The sequence below is a fragment of the Apis dorsata genome, unplaced genomic scaffold (assembly GCF_000469605.1).
Source record: "Apis dorsata unplaced genomic scaffold, Apis dorsata 1.3 scaffold_27, whole genome shotgun sequence".
Classification (NCBI taxonomy): domain Eukaryota; kingdom Metazoa; phylum Arthropoda; class Insecta; order Hymenoptera; family Apidae; genus Apis; species Apis dorsata.
The window spans coordinates 776723-793035 of NW_006263329.1; the positions used below are offsets into that span (position 1 = coordinate 776723).

Sequence of the window (16313 nt, forward strand, 5' to 3'; positions counted from 1 at the left end):
TCACTTGGTACCGCGTGACCTTCGAGTTCCCGCGCGATTAACTGCGCATGCTCGAATGATCCTGCTCCATCGGATATCCACCTGCAAATACGAGCCGCGCATCCACGAATGCATCATTATAAAATGCGACGCGATAAGATTCGAACGTCTCGTTTTCTCGCTATCGATCTTGTTCGTTTGAATTTTCCTATTAATTTCTACTTTTTTTTATTGATATATTTATCGTTTTTATCGTTCAATACGACAGGAGATAAAAGGTGTAATCGATTGAGAGGTTATAAACGTTGTTAGAAGGGTAAGGCTGGATAGTAAAAGCTAGCTGGCAGTAAATGACCGGTTAGATACCGCAGACGTCACGCAGCGTGGCGCAAGCCCCCTAGTCCGCGACGCATTGCTCGTATGAAAAAGATGCGCATGCGTTGTTTCTCGTCATGCCTCTTCGGTATATAGCAACCCTGACTTTTACCTTGTCTCTCTTTCAAGAATTGCTCAATTTAAAGTATGCGCGGTCAAATGAAATCTTCCGTAATACCGCCTATTCTATTCTTTTCAAATAGAAACGTTTCTTTGGATAAATGAGGGAATTGGAAACTACTAGAATAAATGATAAGCCTTCGTATTATCTCAACTATTAAGAGCAATCTGAAAGAAAGAAGAAAAAATAGATTATCGGTTGCCTCATACTGATTTTAAGGGTGAAAAAATAATCCCATGAACTCTTGAATAAATCAGATTATATAAGGGGCAACAGAGGTCCCAGATATCAAAAACGGATACTTTCTTGTCCAAATTGTCCAGATCTCATAATCAGAAATTATATAAAAGTGAAAGCTGATTATATGTACATATATATTTTCTGAATCCTCCTTCCAAAATAAATATTTTAATTGATATATTAGAATTTTTCATTCATTAATTTCACTTTTATTCTGATTCATCATCACATCAAAGACTTCTTTTTTTTCTTTTTTCTTTTATTCTGCAAATCAAACAAAAATGATTGTTAAGATCTTCCGAAAGCAATATTAAGTAATCATTAATACATTTAACGAGGTCACATCATTTGTTCATGGTCGTGCACCGGTTTCTCGTCGTTTCACTGACCTGTCTGGCCGCGGTCAAAAGTAGCCATTTGCAAGTCGTGGCCCTGGCAATTACCAATTACGAACGGTGACACGACTACACGAAGGCCGAATCTACGGTGTGTCCGGTCGCACGGTGCTGTCTTCTTGATCCATTAAACGGTCCCGATCAGGAAACGGCGTATAGCTTTTATAAGAGGTCGACGTTCGTACACGCTCAAGAATTCTCTCACCGTTTCGCCGTCTGCGCATTCTCCTCTCCCGTTCTCTTCACCCACTCAGAAAATTCAATCGCGTCGATCAAACGTTACAGTCAATTATCCCGGTCTCCCAGTTCGATCGATACCGTCGAATCACATCCGTGATCGTTAACGTATCGCGACGCGAATCATTTCGATTCCAATTGAATGATTGAAAGCTTTTCGTGATCGATCAAAACAATTTATCGATTATATTTATTCAATCCGTTATTCGATTAACATATATTTTAATATAAATCCCAAATAAATCGGAATATATTCTATTCAAAATTTATTTCTTCTGTTCAGTACATTATAAAAAGCTTTTTCTACCTATATTTCTAGCTATTTTTTGTAGGAACCAAGTAAAAAAAACATATAATATATTTCTTCACTTCGTTAAACATAACCTCTAATTCATCAAAACCAATATCGTGAAATATCGACATCGAAGATTAAGACAACTCGCTAAAAGCGTGCTCGAAATGTCACATTGTATCGAATGCATCGTAAGCATGACGTAGAAAAATAGAAAACACCAATATACATACTATGTACAGCCTAGTATGTGCAATGCCGGGATTCAATTTGACGTGTATCGGAAGAAAAGACTGTGCGCGCCGACTAAGTGTCAGGTCACGTGCGCGCGCATTAAGTGTCGCTGCACACGTGCACACGAATACAGGCGGCATGCAACTATGTGCGGGCAAAGCTGCGCGGTCGTTAGGCGACTCTTTCCTCGTCATGCTCTCCTATCATACCAGCCACGTTACACGCGCGCAACGGCCATGTTCGAATATCATCGTACAGCATCGTGTGCGTGCATTCTCAGTACCTATAAAACAATGTTAAGATGTCGACATGTGGTGCAACATATTTTCAGATGGTAAACGGCACTATCTCCCTACCTATCTTAGACGAGACGACATTACGTGGCCTGAGCGAATGTGAGTCGCGCCAAATCGCATGTATACGTTCATCCCTTTTTCTCTTTAGAACTTTCTTGCTTTCTCTTCACAATCACTATAGTTAGATCGAACATTGCACAGAACGATGTCTTCACGAAGCTGTACGTGACGAGTCTTGAAAAGTGAGCACTGGAAATCTAATCACGAGGTGCTAGATCGAACAACCCAAATGACCACTCGAGGAATTCGCAGGACGCGTCTCCATTTTCTGCGCGCGCACATCTTTCTGCGCGAATCTGGATGCGCAGTGTCAGCATCGTAAGCGTTTCAAAAGACATATATTTTATGTCATACCATGGATCATTAAAAAAGTTTTGAGAAGAAAATATAAATTATAGTAAAAGTGCTGGAAGTTTATAATTTAATAGAAATATACATTTGTCATATAATATAATAAAATATATAATTGTATAATTCATCAAATTATTTTTATTTTTTAAAAATTTATATTTATAAAAAAAAATCATTTCTTCGTAATAATTGATATTTAATTATGAAATTCCTCAGCTAAGAAAAGAAGCCATTGATGGATATTTTGCAGATTTTAACGGCTTTAGAATGATTTCATAACATGGAATAACGAAGTGTATTGAGATTTAAAGATAATATTGAAAAACAAAAATAGAAATAATATTTATTTCTACTTCAAGAACTTTTCAAATAATCCATGTATTTGTATACAATATAAGCCAAAATATAATGAGGTCGTAAATTAAATCATCGAGTATCTATAGTAAACAACTTCTTTATACTGCCCAATAATTATGGGCGAACTAGATAGTATTACTAGATTGTTCTTCTTTGAAAACAAAAACAATGATTTTTTTTCGTAAATCTTCCTCTTCCTTCAAAACTTCCATTATATAACTACTTTATACAATTGTACGTTTACTAAGAACTTATTCACTTTTTCCCTTCCTTTTTTGCACCATATATATGAAATTAAAAAATTTTTGTCTGTAAAAGAATAAATAAAGAAATTAGCTAAAAATATCGATTTGTTTCACTATTTTAACACTAGATTCAATTAATGTTCTATTTAAATATCCATACAATAAAAAAATGACTTATTCTGATTATTAATTGAATTTACAACCTCGCTATAATGTTAGTATATAATACAGATTTATTATGTGTAATCGCACGTTTGTTCTTTTAATATTTTTTTGACGATATTTTAACGTTCTATGCGATACAAGACAAGCGCTTTCGCATATTTAAATATGCATGAAATTATCGAAACGAACAATGATTGCAGCTTGGAACAAATATTAAATACTTATTGATATAAATATGTATACAACGTTTATTTTTAATGCTAATACTGAATATTCGTATATGTATACTTTGTGTAAAATTGACATAATATTTTAAGTGATAAAAGATAAGGCAGGGAATTTTTAAAATTCTAAAGAGTCGTATGTGAAATTAATGAAATGTACAATACGTAAAATTATTATATGTACATAGTTAATATTTAGATATTTAATCAGCAGCTGCGTAATCATGTTATTTAAGATGATTACGTAAAAGTATTAGATATATATATATATATTTATATCAGATAATGAACTATAATAAGTATATCATCTAATTATTTTAATACGTTATAATAGATCTGTCTCGTTAATATTTCAATATATCAAATATTATATATCTAAATTCAATATGTACGAAAATTTTAAATTTAAAGTTTATTTCTTATTTTAATCCTTAATCCTTTTTTACCTTAACACCTATCTTGTACAAAATATTTTTCAACAATATCGATACAACGTGAGATAAATTCCTCGTGAGTATTTTTACAAAAGAAAATCCACCTTTAACACGTATTCTATGTAAAAGATTTTTCTGATGACATCGAAGCAACAAGATAAAACATCAAATATTCCTCCCCTCCTTCCCCGATAGCAATCATCCTCGTCATTGAAAGCGAACAAACGTCGCGTATACAGCAATTAAATTACATTTACGTTTCCAATGACTATATGTATATTAATGTATAGGTTAACGTATAACCTTCGCCGTTATTAAACTAAAACGAACGGAATATCTCGTCCCGAGGCACGATGATAAGCATCTAAGGAAATACCGTTGTAAAATATTCACGAAAGCTGTGGCAACTCGCGTTATAGTATTCTGATAACAAGATCGCGCGCACACGCGAAAGGAGGGCCTTTGAACTGTTCTCTCTCTTTATCGACTCTTCGACCGCTTCATACATTGTAAATCTCTCTCCTCGAAGAAACCGAGAAATTTGACACAAGCGTGTTGCCTCTGAAAAATCACACCATTGCGAACAAAAACGTCTCTGTTCGGCACACCGACCACTGATTACTTTGCGAAAATATTCCACTTGCATCGTGAAACAAAAGACTTGCGCCTAACCCTTTATCCTTCTACGTACCAATATACATATACGGTAAGCGAAAACGAAAACGAAAATAAAAAAAAAGAAGAGAAAGAATTGTGAAAAATTCGTACTTCATCGTGGCACATTAACGTGGATCAAATTATTTGTACAAACACGAAATGATATATTGTGTATATATTGTGTGTTCAGGTTTTTCGAAAAAGAAACAGCCTATAGGCAGAATCGAAAATTCTCACGAGTTTCTTTCTCTCCTATCTCTTTTTTTTTTCTTTTTTATCTTTGTTCTTTCCCTTCCCCATCGAAGAATAGAACAACGAAGAAAGAAGGTTGTCGAGAGGACGTTAGCGTAACGACCATCGAACTTGGGTCTAAAACGAGTTTCTTTTCTCGATTGTGTCGCATTCACGACGCTGCCACGACGAATGACGAATAACCAAACGCGTGATTAGCATACTCATGCGGGTAACCGAATTCGGCGAACTGCACTCTCCCCGAGAGAAGAGTGTTGTACCGTCAATTGCACTCGATTAAGAGGAGGATCCTTCTTAGGTTCGACCTTGCCTTGCCTCCGTTTAAAAGGGTACAAAAGAACAAGATGAATAAACTCGTTGATCCTTTGGCGGATGGCTAAGATAAAACGTTATACCTCCGAGCAAGGGAATAAGCGGTATATTTGCACTACTTAAATTTCATATGTGAAACCGCGTATTGACCTATGAAAGTGAAATGATAATGATGTATGTAAAGTGAAATGATAAAAAATGAATAGTATTATTTTTTTCAATCATTGAGATTATAAATTTTTTAAGAATATAAATTTTATGAATATTTATGGAGGTCTATAACGATCTGCTTTAATATTTTTAGAAGCACTATTAAATCTTAGCATGTTTCTCGTAAGTAATAGGTTTGTAAGAAAAGAAAGATAGAAAAAACTTTCATAAACTATTTGAATAGATTTTTAAAATCTTAACATTTTAGAATATTTCATGGTTTTCAAATAAAGATGAACGAACATGAATATTCTTGAATTGAGAATTGTAATATGTTTTGTATTATAACGTAAAGCGGTTACTGAGACGAATTTTATAATCTACAACACAATATTATTCAATGTGACCAAAATATAAAAATAAAAAAAAAACGAAGAAATCGAAAACCATGACAAATTTTAAAAATTTCTTCAAACTGTACATATATGGAAAATAAAAGATCTTTCTCCATTTTTTTAAAAACCTATCACTCAAGAAAAAAATCACCTTATATTATTGTACAATCCTGGTGAAAAAGAATAAATCTTATGATCTAAAATCGAATTTTCAGTAGTAAAATAGATGAATATATTAGCAGTCTCCGACTATAATTCAATGTCACATCACGAATTAAACTAATTAAACGTGCAAATAATTGATAATTAATAATGATCATAACATAATATCATAACAAAAAAGTATTATGCTATATATACATATATATAAATATATTTAATATGCTAGATATTCATTTAGCATACTAAATATCAGAAATAGAATAGAATGCGATGACACAGCAGAAATATCAATAGAAGTAACATGATCGAGAGCAAAATGAGAAAAGGGAAATTCATGACTCACCAGAATCAGAAGGTGTCTGTACACCAAGATGTTCCAGGTTCTTCCCGATAGGCTGATTCAGATGATAGCAATGGTCGCTTAGAGTGTTCCTGATATTGGTCTCTCTATGCACTTGACACTGATTTTCCTCCTCCTCTTTCCTCCTGTCATGGAACCTGACCAGTTGGCCAGTGACCTCGCTCACTGGAACAGCTTTTGTAACCGCGTCTGACATGCACTCGGACAATTTCTCGTGTATATTGATCTGATCGTGTCTGAAGAACGGGCCTTCGTCTTCTGTCTCCGTGTCGGAGCTCGAGCTTGGTGTTTCCGGTCTAGTTGAATCTCCGTCACTCTCCAGATTTCTTGTACGGCACTGTTGCTGATTGACCAAAGAATTTCCTATATGAGTTATGCCTGCCCGCGATATCAATACACTACGACCGGCCGGCACCTTTTTCTGCATCTGTGAGTTTTTCTTCGCGGGCAACGTCCTGTTATGCTCTTTACTGATGCACAGCCCAGCCCACATGCAATCATGATGACGTATCTTTCGTGACGCAAGGCAGCTCATTTTGCCGTAGAGCAAATCTGGTAGAACGCCATCGTCGAATGTGCGCTCGTGATATACATCTGTATGGACGGCGTCCAATCGGTCCAGCGAGAAGTCAAAATCGAATTTCTTCCATATGTCGTCGGATACCACTGTCGTGGTATCCAAAGGGCTAGACTCGTCCAACAGGCCTAGATCAGAGCAATCCCAAACTGGCACCGGCATTTCGCCTGAAATATATGTAACGAATTTATTAATATCTTTTTTATTTCTCATAAATAACTAATAATTTTAATTGATATACTGATATTCAAATCATCCTCTGATTTAAAATTAAATTTAAAGTTTTTCTTTGTATTAAAAAATGTTTAAATTTAAGTTTAAACTCAATTCTCAATTTTATATTTATACATTTTCAATTTGTTACAACCGTTAAATATTATTTGCATTATTTTTTTAAATATCGTAAATCATAAATCCATTTTCTTTATTATTATATGGACGATCTATAAGAGGATTATTTTTCAGAATCCTGAAACTTAAATCACTATTTATGTCGATAATTTATTTTACAACCTAGCTATATTTTTGTGCTTATAAAAGTACATTTACTTTAGATAAAAGGTACTTTAGATATTATATCGGGTAGTAAAATGAGAAAATGAAAACTGTTATTTTTGATCGCACAAGAGAAATGAAAAATATGAGTGAATTTTTATTGCAAGTAATGTTTTTAATGTCAATCACTCGATCGATCATCTATCTAAGGAAACTTTATTTCTTTTATTGTTACAACATGTTGCTTCTAGTGCACTGTAATGACTATTCGGTATTGCATCGCGTGTCGTAATGTCAACGCGCATTATCACGCGAATCACCGAAACGAATACAGTTAACGCTATGAAAATATGAACAGAGGTCGGAACTCGTTTACATGTATGCATTCGTACGTAAATAGTCGACCTTCTCTTGCGACGTATCAATTTGCACGTTATCCGCATATCGGTAAAAAATGTCACTTAATCACACGACACAAACTAAATATTAATGATTAAAAAAAAAAAGAATCGATAATGATAATCTTAATCTTATTTTTAGTGCCATCGTTATCTTTCATAAATAGATAAAAAATAATTATAAATAATAATAAAGACGTGAACTTTTATAAAATTTTAGTTATATATATAGAAAATTATAATTGAAAGTTTATAAATACAAAGCTTAGAAAAATAATTACAAATAAATTATATATTATAGTATAATAATATATTACCAATGTAATGCATTGATAAAATAATGGTATATATATAAGAACAAGAAACAAAATTGTAAAAATATAGATTTCTTATTAGACTTCGATGGCATTATAAGAAGATTAACATCGAATTTTTATAGAGATATCTTGACACCTACGAGATGAAAACACGTGGGAACTGAAAATAAAAGAAAAGAACCGGTACGAATCGAATTTGTTAACCTTCGAATAAATCACGACCCACCTCACGAAATGTCCCTAAAGAACGTAACTTTTTCCCTCCCTGCACAAGAGATCGTTATACATCTTTCTTCGCAACACAAAACTAACAATAGTTCATGGTATGATTTAATCACCAGGTGTTGCACGAGATTTCGCACGACCTTAGATAGGCAATGAACAGTGTCTAAATTGTGATACAGTTATGAATATATATATTTGAGTTAAACCATCTTAATGCAAAAACAATAATCGACATTGATGTATATATAAGAATAATCGTGCGAGATTACGATACGAAGAAAAGTCAATTTTTTCGCGGAGTGACATCGCTTGGCATACGTTAACACGTTGCACAGAGAGATTCGATATAAATCTACGCGATCACTCATTGTAAATGTGATCGTTTAAATGTTCCATCAAAGAACATAAGATGAATGTCGAGAGAGCTCTCAAATGATTATGATCACACACAACGAAAAGTCAAATGGTATGACGCTATATGGGCGGCTCTCGAATGACTCACAAGAGAATTCCAACGAAATTCGTCGGCTATATCGGTTTCGCGAATCTACAACACCGACAGAGCAATCAACTCTGCCTTTTATTGTCAATGGCCTAACCTAAACATTATATCCGCTCGATTAGGCCCACCTCAATGATGACAAGTAAATGCGCGCGCTTTTGCCAGTCGTTATCTTATTCCCGTACTGATCGTTCTCCGCGTGACAATTAATCGTTACATAACCTCGATTGTTACGACACTCGCTTTCGCGAGAAAAGTACGCATGCGTACTTCGATTTGAAGAGAAAAAAAAGTTTTTTACAATGATTATCATAAAAAATCACAAGTCATCTCAAGGAAATATAAACGTTTAATATATTCTTTAATATTTAGTAATGTAATGAAAAATAGTTATACGATTATGACACATAAAAAGAACTATCATTATGAATACATTAAACATTGTGAGGTTAGAAAGGTCAATTTAGAATAGAATATTAATAGAAAATCCACATATAATTTTTAATTCTTAAAAAAACTTAATTACACAATAACATAATTAATTCTTACAAATTAATTAAAATTATTTAGAAAACATTGTAGAAAGAAATTTTAACATTGAAGAAAATTATTTTAAAATAATATTCAAAATATTGAAAATATAATTTAGTAATATGCGATACATTCTACAAAATGTTATTGCAACAAAAATGTTAATAACTGTCTTAGTTAATAGAGGATCTTATTTCGTTTATTTTTTTTGACAAACGTGATTTATTACTAAACTGCGAATATATATACATACATTTATGACAATATGCAAAAATATACATAGATAAAAAAACACAATTTTAAAGTAACAAAATATAAAAATAAAATGCACATTATTTCAAATTATTAAGGAAGTAATATATATATATATATATAATTTCATTTGATTATAATTCTTTATTAGTGTCTGTAAAAAATATCAATTTACACAATTTCATATCTATTTATAATCTATTTATAATTTAAAGATAAAGAATAAAAACATGATAAATAAATTGACTGAAATAGATTGATTAGTTTGAAATCTAAAAGAATTTTCTATATTTAAATATCTGTATTATTCAGCATTATTCTATTCTATTCCAATCCATAAAATTTAATACATTAACTCAAGAATTAGCTATTTTAATATGAAATAGCGATGAAGAATGACGTTTGAAGAACTGTCATTATAATTAAACAACAAAAATTTCCCCTTTATTAAGAATTTTATGTTCCAATTACATATTTCTTTATAATCCATCATAGGATTAAATATTATAACAATGTTAAGATCGTGAAATTAAAACAAAAAAAAAAAAAAAAACAAAAAACGCACGCGTCGAAATTCGGTATATCTGTTTCTCATCTGATCGGTAAAAAAGATGATTCTGCGGGATATTTATGCGAAGAACAAACAAGAGAACGATTTCGCCGAAAAGCCAAACTATATATTGGTGTTAATATTTTGACAAGCGTTCGGACAAAGACGTTTGACGGTTAAACGAGTCTGTTCCACGTGAGATTCTTATCGAAAACCGCCGCGAGGAGGACCAAAAAATAAGCAACAAGGAGGGAAAAAAAAGTGAAAGGTGCAGAAGTATCATGAGAGAAAAAGAGAGATAGAGACCGGTGGTCTTTGTGACTCGGTCGCCCGTGAAAAACGCACACCGTTGAAAAACAATGACACATTATCCGTCGTTCTTCCTTGTCCCTACTTTACCCGCTGAATCGAACAAAAGACGGTCGGTAGGGGAAATCACCTTCCTAGAACGGCCTTGGGAGCAAAAGAAAGCATCAACGTGTGTATAAACCTTTCTCGTGGTACTCTCGTCGTAAGAGAGAAAAACGAGGGAAAAGAAAAGAAAGAAAAAAAAGAGGAGAAAAGAAAAGAAGCGGGATAAACTTTCGTTTAAACCGTTCTCGAAGCGTCGACCAAACACGCGCGAAAAAAGTGTTCCTCAACGAACAGGTAAACAGACAGAGGTAACAAAATATACAGAGCGCCCCAAGTGTTTTGGGAAAAAATGTCGGTAATATAATTTCTTGCGCAAATTCCGTCAAATTGTTGTATTTCTACCTGAATCTCGTTACCAACAGGTAGATCTTCTTTCTTCCCAATTACATAACAGACACAATCACTTGCATCCCGAGTTTGTTATTAATAGACACTTTCACAAAAATCGCGTGGCAATATTTCTCATCGGTTTTAAAAACTCAATTTTACCTAATCGATGCACGAAAAAAATTATTGTGATATATAAAACACACAGATATGTACATAAAATAGAAACATATGTAATTTATTAAATTCATATGCGAAATTGAATTGAACGAAAAAAGAAAAAAGAAGACAGAAAGCGAAAAATTACTTTTTTTTTTCGGGAAGACAGACCGATCCGATAAACCGGATAACTGCTTTCGTTTAGACAGGACTTTCGAAAATCTATATGTGCATGTATTACACGTACGTTCATATACGTGTATAAGCACATTCCATGGCCACAAGAGCGTCGATCGATGGATCGAACTTTTCTGCCTACACGCGCCGAGCGAAACCGGTCCAACGGCAGCAGCTTTAGATATAGGTGGCGGGTATATGCATGTATGTGTGTGTCTCGAACATTATCGTTCAAGCGTGTAACGAGCTGACAGCTTTCCTACCGCACTCTAATTAACGATAGCTTTCTTCAGGCCGAAAGGACGTAGGACACCGGCAAAAGCGAAATGAAAAACGATCTTCCTTCCTCCATTTGTATTATATCCATACGGAAGTATACCCTATATACAAATTCTTGAAAACTAGACGCATACGCGCGCGTGCTGCAAACGTGTTGCATGACGTTGCGATAGAAAGTGCAACATATCGGTTAGCGTGCCTATCTCCGTATGACATATTTTCACATATATCGATTCCGATGGGATGTTATTTGATCATATCAATAACATCTCGTTTAATCATATTCATATAAAACAATTTCCGAAATGTCATGTATCACAATTGTTTCGATAAGATATATACAGAAAGATATATAGATAGATTTTAAAACTATTTTTAAATTATATGGAATGTATAGAATTTGAAATCTAGAAGAAAAATATTTTTGAAATGTCAAATATTGAAAATCAATAGAACATTTAAAAAAAAATTAAAAAATATATTGAAAAAAATTTATAGAAAATATCGAATTGGAAAAGTAATTTTAAATTATTTTTAAATTAATTACATTAAATATTTGTACCTAATATTGAAATCTTGGGATTTTAATGGCTTAAGCATATACGAGAAAAAAAATCAAATATCAATTTCGAAATTACTTTTAATTTTGGATTTAATAATTGAATTTTAGACGATTCTTTAATTATTGAAAGTTAATTAACAAAATTGAAAATGCGCGCGAAAATTTTATATCACGAATTTTGGCGGTAAAACTAGACAAAAAAATACGGACATATATGATAGATATTACAAATCGAATACGTATTTCGAATACTATTTATAGACGACAGAGATAAATTCAAACGAACCGGCTAACTGCCAAAGTAGAAATTCGTAAGTTAATACAAAATGTTCAGAGAATTTCTCTTTTCACGAAACAAACTGTTTCATCGATATTTATACTCAAAATTCTCGACGAATTGTAAAAACTATTAGATAAAATATCGAAAACACGCCAAGCAGAATATTTTATACACGTTTTATATAATATTCAAAAAAATCGAGTTTATCTCTACATTTGCTAGTATATCAAAGATTATCTTGCGAACGATCCCGTTTCTTGCTGAAATTCCGGCTCGAACCGGTTATGAGTTTATGGCTTCGCGTGGAACTGTCAAAATTGGAAAAGAAATTAACGCAAACTATGAAATCTATCGTCTAATTTGAAAATTATCCATGATCATGTGAATTATCATTTCGAATTTGATATTAAAATTCACCGAACAAAGAAGAAAAAGATTGAATAGAAAACAAAAAGAAATAATTTCACTGTACTCACCTGTCGGCCACTTAGCGTTGTAACCCAAAAGAGAGATAGTATCCACTGTGGAACACACTTTGGCGCGAGTTCGAATCTCGCGCTAGAAACGAAACCAATAGAACGAATTAAGGCGCGTCCCGCCTCTTTTTCTTCTGCAAGGCGTGTCTATAGATTCCGAGATTGGCTGGTCTCGAATAAGAGGACAAGCCACGCGAAGACGAGATGTTACGCGGCACTGAGCAAAAACCGAAATGAAAGAAAAAAAATAAAGAAAAACGGCGCAGCTTCTTTCCGTTTCACCGTCCAGGTAAACGCGTGGAAAATGCGTGCACGAAGAGTAAATCCGTTCAGGCGAAACAGCCGCCGGTACTACTGCCGTTTGGCCATAAACGTTCCAGCCGTTTTCTTTTATTGTCGAGACTGTCGTACGACGAGATACTGCTACTACTACTTCTGCTGCTATATTCTACCAGGCAAAGAGAGAATTTCATTCTCGGCGCGATCCGTACGATAAGCCGGTGGCTCTAACTCTCTTTCTTGTGCACGCGTACGCTGATCGGCGGCGATCCGATCTTCACATTAAGGCCGGTTAAAGGCAACTACACCATTCGGTTCGTGCGCCTTCCATCTTCCGCAGGCATGCCCACCGCTACGGGACCCGGCGTCAGGGCCGTACCACTCAGCGTCGTGCCCCACTCTTCTTCCCTCACTACATACAGCCCTCGAATATTTAGCCGCCGAGTCGTATCGCTCGATAATCGCGTCGCTACTTAAGGACAGAGCCGAAGCTCTCTGACATAGAAGCGCTCTCATTCTATCTTTCACGGCCGTATACTTATATACCAATGTAATATACTATTCGCTATTACTAGTGAATAATTACCTTATCATTGCGTACGCGGTTATGATTGATGTTTCGTGATACGATAAGCGATAATCGACGCGGCTAAGAAATCGAGCAAAAATTTTCTTTTTATTTTCTAATTCTTGTTTTGTATTCAGTTAGCAATTGTAGGATATGACAGATGATTTATATTTCTTGTTGATATATAGTTTTTAATGATTAAATGTTGGTGAATTATTCATTCATTTCGTAAGTAAATAGCAGAAGGTTGAATTTTATATGGTGGTTTTGTTATTTGGAAGATAAAAATAATAATAACGAAGGATGATAAGTGAAAATAATCATAATATATGAAAAACATCAATATGTAATGAATTATATCGTATCTAATGTTTATAAAATTAGATATTTTTTATACACACACGCACAATTTCAATATATATTATATATATTTATAAAGAACAAATTATATGTATTTTATAAAGAACATATAAATATTTATTACTGAATGAATGAACTGAAATGAATATATGAAATTACTATATGCAATAATTTACATTGAGGAAGAATTATTGAAAATTTTTGTAATATGTACATAAGTTTATGCACATTCAACGACGTCTTCATAACAATGAAAATTCATAGACCATATTACATGCAAATTCATCGACATACTAGACAATATATCCATATGCAGTTGATTCCAAGATAAAGCGATCATTGTTTCTGACGAATACCGATCACAGTTTACCCCATGCTTACGTTAGACAGGTAGAGTTCTTTTGTACCATGTAGCAGCTGCTCGATCCGTGTAGTTGAGAGAATATGTTATGGTTTGATGTACGCCGTCTCGCATGAGTTTGTCATGGGAGAAATGTGGAGGCCACATGTGGAGCAAGCTTGTGGTTGGCAACCTGTCGGAACCTGTACGGATTTAATACTACAACCAGTGTAATATTAAGGATTCCACTATGTTGGCCCCCAACGCTCTCATAATTATTATTCCCTGGCAAAATTGTTCTACTCTTAGACGAATTTAACTATAAAGCTATTACAAATTATTTCTTCCATTATTTTTTTCTTCTTATTCGTTATTTTTCCAAAATTTAATCATTATTTTTTTTTTCCATGGTTCTATACGTAATCCAATAATAACTTCCTCTTATATTCGTTTCCAAGGAGATTGAAACAATCATGTTCCTGTTATTTCGCGTTACGACGTGGTTGCCGCAATTTTTAACCGATATTACATAACGGGGCAAAGTTTATTGAAAAAATAACGGGGAAATAGTATTCAACTCGATAATATTCTTAGTCATCGTTTACTATAACGAGTCTTGTTTATATTAGTCATTTTAGTTGACTTTATATTGTTTGAATACAAGCAAGTTGGTTTAAAGTTGTGTCTACTTTGTGTATGTATCAGTAATGGGTATCTATAATAGCGTTAAAAATAATTATTGCATTGTCTGTGATTATAAGAAAAATTATGCATGAGTCATACAAAATAAATAAATAAATAAATAGAACCATAAGATAAATGAAAGTGAAATTGAAATATTTGATTTTAAATATGATATATATTTCGTATCTTTTATTATTATTAATTGAAATTAATACAAGAAAGTCTCTTTTCTTTAAAGTCATTGTTAATAATTGGTCTGCCTCGTAGTTAATTAGAGTAAAGAAATGAATTAACAGAGAGTCTTCTTGATGCATTTGCGTTACCGTTAAAATAATTAATTAGCTATAAAAGATAAAAGAAGTCGTAAAAAACTATCTCAAAAATTTTATGATTTGCTTAATTCAATATATTCCCTTTAATCTAAGAAGAAATTAAAATATTGTCTTGTAACATCAAAACTGAAACTCGAAAGAATCAAATCATAGTTTTATTAAATTATCTATTTTTTTTTATCTAATGATTTCAATTTACTTAAATTTTATATAAACATTAGATAGACAAAAACATTTTTTAAAGTACTTATTATTGATTGCGTAAAATTTTTCTTTTCTTTCTTCTTTTGAGAAACAATGCTACACGTGACTTTGTCTTCTACTCGAGGTATTTATTAACTTAAAGAAATTTCACATTGGCCATGTTCGAGAAGGTTGCTCGTAACATTCGTAGCCCTTGACACACAATGTTGTGCAATTCGAAGCAGTACGGAAACCGGCAGCTGATAGTGTCTCATCGTTACGTCATTTCCAGCAATAAAGGGTTAGATTTATGACAGGCTTCGATAAATCAAGATTATAAATTTCCCTTGTTATTAGAATTACAGTTATCGTTCACAATGGACCCAAAGAATTATAAATAGTGTACATTCTATTTACAAAGGTGTTAAAACTTTAACTCGATGACTCTTGCATATAGCTTATCGTAATTATTCATCGAGTTGATGAAAACAATTTGTTGAACTTCGTTTAATCCTGAATCCTATTAATCATATATATATAATATTCTTTGAAAATATATAATATAGTCCAAGTTTAAGTAGGTTTTATATGAAATAAGATAAAAAAAATGACAATTTGAAATATAGAAATAAAATAAATAAAAATATATTTTATTTTAAATATAAACAAATATTTTGTTTCAATAATCAATTCAAGCTTAATATAATTATATTTTTAACAAAATACTATTGTAGAGTGATATATATATATAT

General features: G+C 32.9%; 1 protein-coding gene across 2 annotated transcripts in view; it reads right to left on the reverse strand.

Annotated features, from left to right (window-relative positions):
- Positions 1-13581, reverse strand: part of LOC102675153 (protein L-Myc-1b) — a 28847-nt gene extending 15266 nt beyond the window's left edge. For both annotated transcript variants that reach the window (XM_031510587.1, XM_031510583.1), the window contains exons 1-2: positions 12816-13581; positions 6277-7038 (exon numbers count right to left, since the gene is read on the reverse strand). In XM_031510587.1, the coding sequence (XP_031366447.1) occupies positions 6277-7033 (757 nt within the window). In that variant the 5' untranslated portion in view covers positions 7034-7038; positions 12816-13581. The remainder of the gene's footprint in view (positions 1-6276; positions 7039-12815) is intronic.
- Positions 13582-16313: the final 2732 nt, after the last annotated feature.